The sequence below is a fragment of the Eulemur rufifrons genome, chromosome 30, assembly GCF_041146395.1.
Source record: "Eulemur rufifrons isolate Redbay chromosome 30, OSU_ERuf_1, whole genome shotgun sequence".
Lineage (NCBI taxonomy): Eukaryota > Metazoa > Chordata > Mammalia > Primates > Lemuridae > Eulemur > Eulemur rufifrons.
This window is the reverse complement of record NC_091012.1, coordinates 53683309-53697272: the sequence shown is the minus strand read 5'-3', so window position 1 is coordinate 53697272 and position 13964 is coordinate 53683309. Positions and strand designations below refer to the sequence as shown.

Sequence of the window (13964 nt, the reverse complement as noted above, 5' to 3'; positions counted from 1 at the left end):
ATCCTGTCATTTGCAACAACATGGATGAACCTTGAGGATGTTAGGTTAAGTGAAATAAGCCAGGCACAGAAAAACAAGTACTGAACTCACTTATATGTGGAATCTAAAAATATGGAATTTATAGAAGCAGAGAGTAGAATGGTGGTTGCCAGGGACAAGGGGGAGTAGGGGGGCAGCTAGGAAATGGGGAGATACTGGCCAAAGGGTCTAAAGTTTCAGTTAGACTGGAGGAATAAGTTCTGGAGATGTATTACACAGTGTGGTATCTATAGTTAATAATAATGTATTGTGTATTTCAAAATTGCTAGGAGTAAATTTTGGATGGTCTCACCACAAAAAATAGTATATGAGGCGAAGAATATATTAATTACCTTGATTTAGTCTTTCCACAATGTATATATATATCAAAACATCTCATTGTGCCCCATAAATATATAAAATTATTATTTGTCAATTAAAATTTTTTAAAAAATTTAAAGATTTACTGTGTAATTAGTATTAATATGTTGGAAGGTTTTTACTTTGTGTTTTTTTTTCCTGCTATTAGGTGAGCAAGGAAGCTTAGCTCTTTAAAGTTATATTTTCTTCAACTTTGTAAGGAGCACATTATTTTTAAAAAGCTTTGTTAATTAGACATTTAAACACATCAAAAATATTTGATTTAAAAGTACCCCGTGATGAAACCTTTTGAAATGAAAAATAAACTTTTCAAGCTCTCATTTTGGTTTATTAGGTTTTATTTTAAGTGGAATCTACCGCCAATATTTTAATATATCTACATGTAATTTCAGGGTTTTTCAAAAGATTTTCCACTTATGTGGGGTGTAATAAAGTTATTTTATGTAGGCATTTGGGCTTATTCTGGGAAAAATTACTGACCTTAATATTTTAAAAGGAGAAATCTAATTTGCCCTATTTACTATAGTATCTACAGAATATTTTGAAGAAATATTTTTCTAATTAACTAAATATAGCAAAGTATTACTGGACATTTTTGGGTGTCCATGTTTTGGGTGTCCATGTCAGATTATGTCCATGTTTTGTGTATAAAATTTAGATCATTATTCATGGTGTAAATTGTATCTTCACTCCTGAATTAATGAGGGGTCTTGAGGTAAAATTTCCTAAAATTAGGGAACTCTAAACCCTTGTTTAAGATCTTAGAGCTAGTTGGTGGGAGAGCAAGAGAACTTAAATTTTCTTGATATCTAGTCTCCTGTTTCTTCCTCTCATCCCTAAACTTGAACATGAATAGTTGTTTACTTTAAGTACATAAACAATGGAATAGTCTAATATTATTATCTCTACTTTGATGTTAGAGACTGAGGTACAGAGAAGAGTTGAGTTGTCTAGAGATACCAAAGATTAGTAACACCTCACTTATCTGGTGGCCACTTCTTTGGTAATGACAGTTCTCGGATACAAACAGCTGAAAACAAGAAATAAACACTTAAAAAAAGCCTCAGAACAATCAAAGAAGTGCCACAAAGTCCAAAATAAGGTCGTGTACATAAAGTCTCATGGGGAGACCTCTAGAATGCCTAGATTCTTCCTTTACCGTACAATTTCATTTTTTAAAAATTTGAATGTTTCCCAGCTCAATGCAAATGAGAAGCAAGAATTAGAAGGGGATGGGAAGAAAGCTTTCAAAAGCAGGCTCATGGCCAGCTGTAAGAAGTGACCACTTAAAGTGAGGAAGGAAACACAAAACTATAAAACACAAACATCCCAGGCATAGTAGTCTTGGGGCCTGTAGTGTGAAGGCAAATAAATACCTTGCACTTTAGGGTCCCTGGAGGGCATTATTGTATTAAAATATAGTGTAGTATTTGAGCGTGATAATTAAGGAAGAAAGAAAATTGTACATTCTTTAAGAAGATATTTTCAAGGGGAAGATTACTGAAGCTGCAAGGCTTAGTCTATTTACGTATTATAGTTATTTACAAGCTTCTTTTGAAATTTTAAATTCAAAAATAGTTAATATTATCAAAAGTTTGGCACACAAAGAAAAGCTTCATCTTTTTGTAAATTTTACATATGGAATATTTAATTATTTCATCCCCTGGCAGTGCCAAAGCAATTAGTCATTAATTGTAGTTGTTAAAGGCAGGTCAGGATTCAGAGCCTTTGACTTAATCAGTTTAGTCCAACTCAAAAAGCCGTGCTAATTGCCTTTACTTTGGTGCTCATACACAGCACCAGTTACAATTTTTCCATAACCATCATTTTTTTCAGACCTTACCCAGAGAGGAGGCATCATTGCAAAGCTCTTGAGAGAATGGGCTCTGGAGTCAGACTGCCTAGGGTCAAATTCTGGCCCTGCTATTTACCAGCTGTGCAATTTAAATGACCTAATCTAACCCAAGCCTCAGTTTTTTGCTCTGTAAAATAGGAAAAGTAATATATTAAATAGCTACCTAATTAGGAGGGTTGTGAGGACCAAAGAAGCTAAAACATGTCATGTGTTAGCATAGTTTTTGGCACATGCTTAATAAATGATGGCCATTGTTTTATTATTATTTACAAGGCCCTTTAGGAAGCTTCATGTGGGAATACGAAATGATTTCCTGCTTCTTATGGTGAAATGAATTGTTCTTTTCTCATCTTGGCACATGATACAAATTATTTTAGCCAACTTTGTAAATCATACGTATGCTTTCACTTTTACTAGGCGCTAATGTTCTAAAAATGAATCAAAAAAATTATCACAGAAGAATTCTAGTCTTATAGACTACCCGTTAAAGACGTTTTAGGCTTAATAGACTGGAAGAAGCTATGGTAGTTTGAAATGTTTTACTACCTATCAAGACGTTAACAACTTTGTAACATTTAAAATATACTTCAAACATGAGTGTCTTTTGTTAATAGTTTTTTGTTTAGTGATGTCACCCAGTTATAAGCAGGATCCCATTTTAGTCGCCAGCTCAATATAATCTGGCTTCCCCCCACGCCCCGAGTTTCCTGTTGTTAAATGGGCTGAAGCTTCATAGGCTGTAGGGAGCCTTTTCTGTGTTCTAGAAATTGGTCTCAGGCCCTCCACTACTGACAAACTGTCAAAATGCCTTTGAGAAACTTACAGCAATTGAAAGCTGCTGAAGAAACTACCACTTATCATGTGTGCCCCAGCTACTCTCTCAATCCTCACAGCAGTCCTGTAAAGTAGATGGTTTTACCACCCTTTACAGAGGACGAGATTGAGGCTTGGAGAAATTGAATGGTTAAATGATTTGATCACACATAGGATAAATGGTAAAAACATAATTCAAGCAAGGTTTATCTGCTCAAAGGTCTATTTTCACTATGTCCCCTTGTCTCTCAAAAAATATAATAAATTACTCTGTATAGTTTGTATACAGTTATATGTAAAGCCCCACCAGAATCAATCTGGAATATTTCTATGTGTGTCAAAACTTTGATCCTGTGAATCAATAGCCAGAAAGTACTGTTTTCAAAAACCAGTGACACAAGAGATAAATGTGGCTTCCTTTTTTTTTCCTTTTTTCTTTTTCTTTTTTTTTTTTTTTTTTTGACAGATAACTAAAAGACCTAGTCAGATTTCTCAGGTGTAAGGGTCATGGCAAAGGGAGGTTTTCTTGCCTTCTCTACCTCATCTGGGGCTTAATTTTTAAAAATCTTTTCTTTTCCTGCCTTATGCCTCTGTTGCAGGTGATTGACATTCAGAATTTGTACCACATGGAAATTTGAGCCCTTCAGGTTTTTTGTTTTTTTCTATTTTTGTTTTGATTGTATTTGTATTATTTAAGACATTCATTTGCATGGATCTTTCTTTTTTCTTCATTTTTTATTCTGAGATTGGAAGAGCCTCGGTCCTAATCGACTTTGGATAAATAGGATTTTTGTTATATAGCAGTATAGAACTGTCAGCAGAGCTAATTGTCCATATAAAAGTTTTCATTTCTGGAAACTGTCCTTTGTTAACACAAATTTATATTTACCAGACATTGCATTTAAATGGGCACTATTTTGTGATAGCTATTTATTTTGTTTTCTAAACAAACTTTAAAAACCCTTCCAAGGCCAGGTGTGATGGCTCACAGCTGTAATCTTAGCACTTTGGAAGGCCACGGCAGGAGGATTGCTTGAGGCCAGGAGTTTGAAACCAGCCTGAGCAAGAGCAAGACCCCTGAGACACCAATTTCTACAAAAAATAGAAAAATTAGACAGGTGTGGTGGTATGCGCCTGTAGTGTCAGCTACTCAGGAGGCTGAGGTGAGGCAAGAGGATCGCTTGAGCCCAGGAGTTTGAGGCTGCAGTGAGCTTTGATGATGCCACTGCACTCTAGCCAGAGCAACAGAGTGACACCCTGTCTCAAAAAACAAACAAAACCCCTCCAAAATAGAACTGTGTCTAATTCATCTTCATATCTCTAGTCCTGGTACCTAGTAGGTATTCGGTAAATGCTTATTGAATAAAAGGATTGATTTTCTGTTATGCAAAAGTAACTTTTTTTTTTTTTTTTTTTGAGACAGAGTCTCACTCTGTTGCCCAGGCTAGAGTGAGTGCCGTGGCATCAGCCTAGCTCACAGCAACCTCAAACTCCTGGGCTCAAGCGATCCTCCTGCCTCAGCCTCCCGAGTAGCTGGAACTACAGGCATGTGCCACCATGCCCGGCTAATTTTTTTGTATATATATATTTTAGTTGTCCATATAATTTCTTTCTATTTTTAGTAGAGACGGGGTCTCGCTCTTGCTCAGGCTGGTCTCGAACTCCTGACCTCGAGCGATCCACCCGCCTCGGCCTCCCAGAGTGCTAGGATTACAGGCGTGAGCCACCGCGCCCGGCCACAAAAGTAACTTTTTATCAAACTAAGTTCTGATTAGACATCAAGGATTCCTATATACCAAATGTCATTACCCAATTTGGCACATAAAAACACGGTAATGGGACTCCATGCTTCTTGGTTCCACCCCTAAATATGACTTTGAGGAAAAATCACAATCTCTTGGAATCTCAGTTTCTATATGTGTAAAAAGAGGCTGTATGGTTAGATGGTCTTGAAAGTGCTTTTTAACCCAAACTTGTATCATCTGTGATCAGTTTTATTTTTTTAAATTTCAGAATTTCATGGGGGTACAAACATTTTGGTTACATATATTGCCTTTGCACGGCCCAAGCCAGAGCTACAAGGGTGCCCATCCCCCAGACAGTGTGCTCCACACCCATTAGTTGTGAATTTACCCATACCCTCCACCCCCCTCCCACTTGCCCAGCACCCGATGAAAGTTACTTTCATGTGTGCACCTAAGTGTTGATCAGTTAGTACCAATTTGATGGTGAGTACATGTGGTGCTTGTTTTTCCATTCTTGTGATACTTCACTTGGAAGAATGGGCTCTGGCTCCATCCAGGATAATACAAGAGGTGCTAGTTCACCATTGTTTTTTATGGTTGAGTAGTACTCCATGGTATACACATATCACATTTTATTAATCCACTCATGTATTGATGGGCACTTGGGATGTTTCCACATCTTTGCACTTGTGAATTGTTCTGCTATAAACATTCTATTGCAGATGTCTTTTTTATAGAATGTCTTTTGTTCTTTTGGGTAGATGCCTAGTAGTGGGATTGCTGGATCAAATGGTAGTTCTATTTTTAGGTCTTTGAAGTATCTCTATATTACTTTCCATAGAGGTTGTACGAATTTGCAGTCCCACCAGCAGTGTGAGAGTGTCCCTATCCTCCGCATCCATGCCATTTTATTTTATAAAAAAAGATTTAGAAATGGTATATTATTTAAAACTGTTTCTTACTGCATAAACCTGAAGTATAATAAGCAGCCATAAGGGTATCTATGCTTTGAAATAGATATCAGATTATTTCTATTTGGAAAAAAAGTGGGGGAAGGGCCAAAAATAATTGGTGAAAAGTTACTTTTTAAAATTATTATATCTAGAATGGTTTATGTTTAAGAATAGAGTTTTGCTCCAGTAGAAAAATAAGCTGAGAACAAAAATGGGTATCTGTCTACAGAAACAATGTAAATGTCTAATGCATATGAAAATTTTCATCCATACTAGAAATCAAAGAAGGCAAATTAGAATAACACTAAGAGATATACTTTTGCCAGTCAACTGATAAAAGTTTTAAAATAATACTCATTTTGGGCTGGGGTATTAAGAAACAGGCATTCATAAAGCAGTGGGAGTATAAATTTGGTACAGTTCTGGTTGGCAGTTTGAAAGTTTCTCAAAATTCTAGAAAGTTCATATACTTTTGACCTGCAATTCTACATCTAGAGGAATTTATTTTAAGGAAATTTGTTGTGGAGGTATACAAATTTTTATTTACAAGGATAAGTTTTTGTAGTATTATATGTTACGTATCTAGGAAGACTGATACTCAGATCTCTGGGTAGTGAGATTATGTATGAATCACTTTAATTTTCTTCTCTACTTTTTATGTTTTCCACATTTTCTATATACACATAAGACTTTTCAATCACAAAATTTATGCATGTTTTTTACAATATGGGCTTGTCTATAATAATTGTGTATAGAAGTAGTTCCCTTCTCACCTCCTCTATTCAATACCTCCTTCCTTTTATTTCTGAACAGGTCTCCAGGAGAAGTTGGGCTTTCAACATGCATGGTAAGTTGTGCTTTCTGAAAGTTATATTTTTAGAAATCATGTATACTTTTTAATTCATGCTTTCTCTTTTATGTAATTCTTCATTATCTTGCTTTTGCTTTCTTTTACTTAATTTTTGCTGAATAATATTGTCACTATATCCTACTGGGTATAATTAGGTACTCTAGAAATACCTAACTAAATATTATGCTGTAAGGAAGAGACTATAAGTATTTTTTAGATTTCCACTAATTTTTGTTTTATAATTTTTAGGATAAAAGAACACTATACAATACTTGTGTGTGTGAATTGAAAAAGTAATTTCAGTTGCTTGCATGGCAAAAATGTAGGGTAACCGAAGCACATGTATAGTTCTTGTGGACACATATATTGGTACTGTCACCGTATAGGCATTCCCCAGGTTACAGACAACACAACTAAATGGCATTGCATACTTACAAACAGGCTCCCAAGGCTCCCCATCAGGGTAATTTATAATTAAATTATTAATTCGGGAAGTAATTTCTTCCGTGCATATAAACAGACCCACCATGGTGCTAAGCAGTTCTTTGGCACTGCATCTTTACACTAGTGGCTAGTCTGATTGTTTGTATGGTCACTTACACACAGCATCACTTTTGTCTTAACTTTTTTATTTGATTTTGTGAGTCTGTGTTTACTCTTGTGAACGTGCCTCCAAAGTGAAAGTCCACTGGAAGTCCAGGTGAGCTTGCAACAAAGAGAGAGGTGATTACAATGGAAACGAAAGTATTAATAGAAATAAGCGTTCGGAGAAAGGCCAGATGCCATCATTTCACTAGGAAAGCATTAGGCTTCAGTTGCTCGACTATCTGAACAATTATAAAGGATAAAGTGAGAATAATGGAATATGTGAAAGGCAGTGCTCTTATGAAAGCATCAATTATTACTAAGCAGCATAATGGATTAATTAATGAAATGGAAAAGTTATTATTGATTTGGTTAGAAGATCAAAATAAGCATAACATTCCTATTAGCCTTGCATTGATACAACATTAGATGAATGTTAACCTTTACATTCTTTTTTGAAATTTATCCTATCTCCTATCTAAACTTTTTGTATGAGTTTGTTTTTATGTTCTTTTTGTTCGAATTAAAAGAAAGAGCACCATAGTTTTTGTAACTTGTTATTACAATACAGGAATATTATTATTACAGTATTATACTGTATTATTATTACCACATATGAGCCATTATAGTAGTAGTAGTAGTGGTGGTAGTAGTAATAGTATTACCATATATGCATTGTTCTTCAGGGATCTGAGTTACATACAAATCTGATCTAAAGATGTTCTCAGGAACATATCTTGTGTAACCCAAGGACCGCCTGTATATAAATATCAATCTCGGCAGAGGAATTTGATATTGAGACATTATACCACTGAGAGACATTTTATTTTTATTTTATTTTGTTTTTTGAGAACCATTTTAAGTACAAGAATATCACCAAGCAGAACTATTTACATAAAATAGAGTATATGTTGTATGAGTATGTTTGTGTGTATGTGTACATATGTATGTATAATCTCAAACCTGGTCTACTTTTTTTTCAGTTCCAATATCTACCTTCTATTTATACACATTGGATACCAGCCCTTTTGATAAATTGTGATATATTAATATGGAATATTGTACAGCAGTGGAAATGAATAATAAATTAGTTATACACAATGACATGGATGAATTTCAGCATCAGAGGATTGAGTAGGGGGAAAAAGTCATAGAAAAACTATATATAGTAAGGTTCCATTTATGTTAAGTTTAGAAGCATGCTAAATTAAAGAATATATGAGCTAGAGATACAAGCATGGTAAAACTATAAATAATGACAAGGGAATGCTAAACACAAAATTTAGAGTATCAGTCGTCTCTGTGGGAGAGAATGTAATGGGAATGGAGAATGATACACAAGAGCCTTGAAAGCTAATGGTAATGTTCTTTTTCTCAATTTGAGTGCTTAAGAAAGGTTATATTATAATTCTTTATTCCTTGTATTTTGTAAAAATTATTTTGTGTTTACTCAATATTTAATAAAAATGTTTTTTTTTATTTCATCTTATTGTTATGGGGGATACAGAATTGCAGGTTACATACGTTGCCCATGTACCGCCTTTCCCCCCAAGTCAGAGCTCCAGGCGTGTCTGTTCCCCAGAAAGTGCGCGTTGCACCCATCATGTAGGTATATATCCCTCCCTTCCCCCCGCCCCTTCCCGAGTCAGCACCTTCAAGCGTTACCATTCCCCAAACTTCCCCAAACGGTGCGCAATGCACTCATTGTGTAGGCATATACCCATCCCCTCCCCCACCCCCCATCTCAGTCTGATATCCAATTGGTGTCGTTCCCAGATGTGTATTTAGGTGATGATCAGGGAAACCAATTTTCTGGTGAGTACATGTGATGCTTGTTTTTCCATTCTTGGGATACTTCACTTAATATAATGGGTTCCAACTCTTTCCAGGAGAACCATAGAGATGTCGTATCTTCATTATTTCTTATAGCTGAGTAATATTCTATGGTATACATGTTTAAAAGTAATACATGTACATAGTTGACATTCACTGAGAGCAAAAGGTGTATGGTTGAAAATGTAGCTTTCCCCCCTATTCCTCATTCCCCATCTCCCAATCTTTATATCCAGAGGCAGGTGCTGTTTATGCTTATAGCTTTTAAAAGCCTCTTAGCTCTAAGATATTTTTAGGTTATAAAAAATAGGTTTTGGGAATTTATTTTAATCCAAGTAATTATAGATTGTCTTTAACTTGAATAAAATTAGATAACAAATGTACATATTTAGTAAATAAATATGAGGGATATTCCTTCTTTACTTTTTATTTTGAAATAGTTATAGATTCACAAGAAGCATTAAAGATATTAGGTCCTGTATATCCTTCATCCAGTTTCCCCAGTGGTTATATCCTAATTATAGTGTAATATCAAAACCTGGAATTTGACATTGGTACAATGTGAGTGTATAGCTCTATGTCAGTTTATCAGATGTGTATGTTCGTGTAACCACCACCCCAGTCAAGATGCAGAACTATGTCATCATTACAAAGATCTTCCTTGTGCTACCGCTTTATGGTTACACCCACCACCTCCCCCACATCATCCCTAAATCTGTTTTTTATCTATAATTTTGTCATTTGGGGAATGTTCTATAAATGGAATCATATAGTATGTGACCTTTGGGATTGGCTGAAATGATTGAGATCCATCCAAGTTGTTGCATGTATTAAAGGTTTGTTTCTTTTTATTGCTGAGTAGTATTCTATGATATGAATGTACTGAGGCTATTGAGTGTATATTATGAATAACAATGTATTACTCTCTTAAGCAATACAAAGAAAGGTTTCCTGATTTTTGGTGGTGTTACAGTCTGACAGAAGAGACATGTATACAAAGGGGTGATATATGAGGTCTTGATGTTTGGAAAATAGAATAGACGTACTAAAGTGCCACAAGGAGTTTGGAGGAGCAAGAGGAAGATAAGAGTAGATATGAGAGCACTATTACCTGAAATAGCAAAGAAAAATTTCAAGGGGGAGTAGAACTTGTGTTGGGCTTTGAAAATTGGAGAGGTTTTCGTAGATAGAGAAAAATTGGGAAATCATTGTATGTTAGGAAATAGTATGAACTAATTAATATACAAATGTGTGGGATTTGCTGGGGACATTGAAAGACTAGTGTGACCAGTATAAAAGATTCAGTGGTAGAATGTTGGAAAAGTAAATTGAGGCCAGATTGTGATGAGCCTTGAATGAGTCAGGTTACTTGATTGGATCATTATACTATGTATACATGCATTGAAACATCACATTGTACCCAATAAATATGTATAATTATTATGTATCAATTATAAATTTAAAAATTAATTTTTTTAAAAGAGATCTCTGGCCTTTAAAATTTTAAAGCAGGACATTAAAAAGTCAGTTTTTATGTCTTATAGCTGTGCTACCCAAGGGTTTTTTTTTTTTTTTTTTGCTGGGAATTAAGAAATCTGGTAGAAGAAAGTTTAGAGGAAGGAGACTTAAGTGCAAAGAAAGCTGTTAAGAGGCAGTAAGGATGTCAAGACATGAGACCCCAACAAAGGGAATAGCATTGAAAGGAATGGATGAATGGATATAACAGCCATTTAAGAGTTGGGATTTTTTTTTTTAATTTTCTCAGCAAGAAAGAGTAGAAGTCACGTTTCTAAAATTTTTTTTAATTTCATTTTAGTCACTGTTGTTGTTTTGTTTTTGTTTGTTTGTTTGTTTGTTTGTTTTTGTAGAGACGGGGTCTCGCTCTTCCTCAGGCTGGGCTTCAACTCCTGAGCTCAAGCAATCCTCCTGCCTTAACCTCCCAGAGTGCTAGGATTACAGGCGTGAGCCACTGCAGCCAACCACATGTCACTGTTAATAGCTTCTCCCCACTACTAAAAACTAGAAGTTACCTGAATTTTTTTATAATTAATGTTTTTAGCTTAATGTTATTTAATAAATAATGATGAAGATTTCTGGCCGGGCATGGTAGCTCACGCCTGTAATCCTAGCACTCTGGGAGGTTGAGGCAGGAGGATTGCTTGAGACCAGGAATTCCAGGCCGGCTTGGGCAATATAGTGAGACCCTGTTTCTACAGAAAATAGAAAAATTAGCCACGCCTGTAGTCTCAGCTACTCAGGAGGCTGAGGCAAGAGTATCGCTTGAGCTTAGAAGTTTGAGGTTGCAGTGAGCTATAATGATGCCACTGCACTCTAGTCTGAACAACAGAGCTAGACCCTGTCTCAAAAACAAAAATAATAATAAAGATTTCTGTGGATACAGATCACTTTTATACAAATACTTTGTTGGATGTGCCTGTTAAAGTTAAAAAGCTCAAATCTTATAAGCAAATACTGTGAGGAGGGTACAAGCAGCTCTTTAGTATCCAGCACAGATGGAGATAACTGAGGTGTGAATTTCTAGAAGTTGAATAATTTACTATACCTTTTAAGGAATTATATTTTTGATACTGTGATAGGTAGGGGTCAGAGAAATGGCCTGATAGTAGGGAAGCTGGGATTTAGTAAATCCTGTATTTTAGTAATGGGGCAGACCATTTTCAGAAGTAGGTAATAAATGAGGACTGTCTTAAGTATGCCCAAGCTGGTGTTGGTTGTCTGCAGGCACATGCTTGGCCTCCATTGCTTTGTCCCCAAAGCCATGATCAAGATGTTGGAAGAAAGACCTGGACCTTATACATGACTGGGAGAGAATCGTAGTTGACTATATTGACTAAGCCAGGTTTTACTAAGAAATCTTCTGATTAACTTCTCTGGAGATCAGGTCCTCTGGTGGGTGCCATATCACTTCTTTAAACTTGTGACTTAACAGGAATTTACTTTGTAGGAGTTACCGTCTTTCAAAAGTTCAAAGTCCAAGAGAGTTTTGTTAAAGCCAAATAAGGCTGGCACAATGGCTCACACCTGTAATCCTAGCATTTTAGCCAGCCAAGGTGAGAGGATATTTTGAGGCTGGGAGTTCAAGACTAGCCTGAGCAAGAAAGAGCAAGACCCTGTCTCCACAAAAAATAGAAAAATTAGCCAGGCATGGTGGTATGCACCTTTATTCCCAGCTACTCGGGAGACTGAGGCAGGAAGATCACTTGAGCCCAGGAGTTTGAGGTTGCAGTGAGCTATGATGATGCCGCTGCACTCTAGCCCAGGCAATGGAGAAAGTTTCTGTCTGTCTCTCTCTCTCAAAACAAAAAAAGCAGCCAAATAAAATAGAAGTCTAATCCCTGCTTGGCAGTTTTGGTCAGTGTAAGGATGTTAATCTGTGAATTTTGTAAGTACTTGATTACAGCAAATTAAATTGAGATCCAGGGATGATTATGTATATTTTTACTTAGCTTAATTTAGAGAAAATATCCACAGAATTGTGTTGTACAATGCTCCTAATTTTCCTACTAATGAACAGTTGTTGGAGGATGATTTGATAAAAATACCTAAATAGTAGGACAGATGAAGATGTGTCTCTGACATGTATGCATCAACTGTTCTTAATGATGATCGGCTTCCAAGTATTCTCTCTCCATCTTGTCAAGGCTATTTTACTGATTGGTTTTGGTTAGATTTTCTTTAGTTTAAAACCAGGTTTCAGTTAAACTAAGATATATACTTAAGATATGTGTATTAACTGAAGAAAAACCAGAGCATGCATTATTCAACATTCATTCAGCAAATACTTAGTGCCAGGCACTGTTTTAGGTACTAGGTAAATAATGGTAGACAGAAAAGACATGGAGCTTACATTCTAGTGGGGCAGGGAAGAGACAAAAAAAGCAAGTAAACAAGGTCATTTCAAATGGTAATAAGTGCAAGAAAGAAAAATAGGATAATGTGACAGAAAGCTAAGGGGATTAAGGCTATTTTAAGATGGTCAGAGAAATATTTTCTGATAAAATAACACTTGAGCTGTGACCCTAATGGCAAGGAACCATCCAGTTTGCCAGAGTATGGTTGTGGGGGATGATGTGAGAAGATGAGAAGTGTAAAAGACATCAAAAATGTAGGCAGGGGCCATATCATGTTAGGCCCTCATTGGCCATGGTAGAGTTTGGATTTTACCTAACACTCATCTGCGCCCGAATGTTTATAGCAGCACAATTCACACTTGCAAAGATGTGGAAACAACCCAAATGCCCATCAATACATGAGTGGATTAATAAAATGTGGTATATGTATACCATGGAGTATTACTCAGCTATAGGAAATAACAGTGATATAGAATCTCTTTTGTTCTCCTGGAGAGAGTTGGAACCCATTCTACTAAGTGAAGTATCCCAAGAATGGAAAAATAAGCACCACATGTACTCACCAGCAAATTGGTTTCCCTGATCATCACCTAAGTGCACATTTGGGAATAACACCAATTGGGGATCAGACAGATGTGGGGGGTGGGGGGGAGGGGATGGGTGTATACCTACATAATGAGTGCGATGCGCACTGTCTGGGGAATGGACATGCTTGAAGCTCTGACTCAGGGGGTGGGGGGGCATGGGCAATGTACATAACCTGAACTTTTGTACCCCCATAATAAGCTGAAATAAAAAAAAAAAGATTCCATGAAACAATTTTTCTCTAGAAGAATCTGTATAAGATTGGTAGTATTCCCCTAATTCTAGGGAGGAATTCCATGAATCAACTTTTCAGATTGAAGATTTTGCAAGTCCGAAAGAAATTTCACTAGCACATTAAATCTTTAACATTATATATATTAATCTCTGGAGTAATTTTATCAGGGAGCGTATCACGATTATATCGTGATACTTTTATAATACTGAATACTTTATATGCCTTGGGTCCCTTATTTG

At 36.0% G+C, this 13964-nt stretch overlaps 1 protein-coding gene across 3 annotated transcripts in view; it reads left to right on the top strand.

Moving 5' to 3' along the window:
- The window catches only part of WDR44 (WD repeat domain 44), an 84778-nt gene that overhangs the window by 22151 nt on the left and 48663 nt on the right, over window positions 1-13964 (top strand). For all 3 annotated transcript variants that reach the window (XM_069462944.1, XM_069462943.1, XM_069462942.1), the window contains exon 2: window positions 6579-6612. In XM_069462944.1, coding sequence (XP_069319045.1) covers window positions 6579-6612 — 34 coding nt within the window. The remainder of the gene's footprint in view (window positions 1-6578; window positions 6613-13964) is intronic.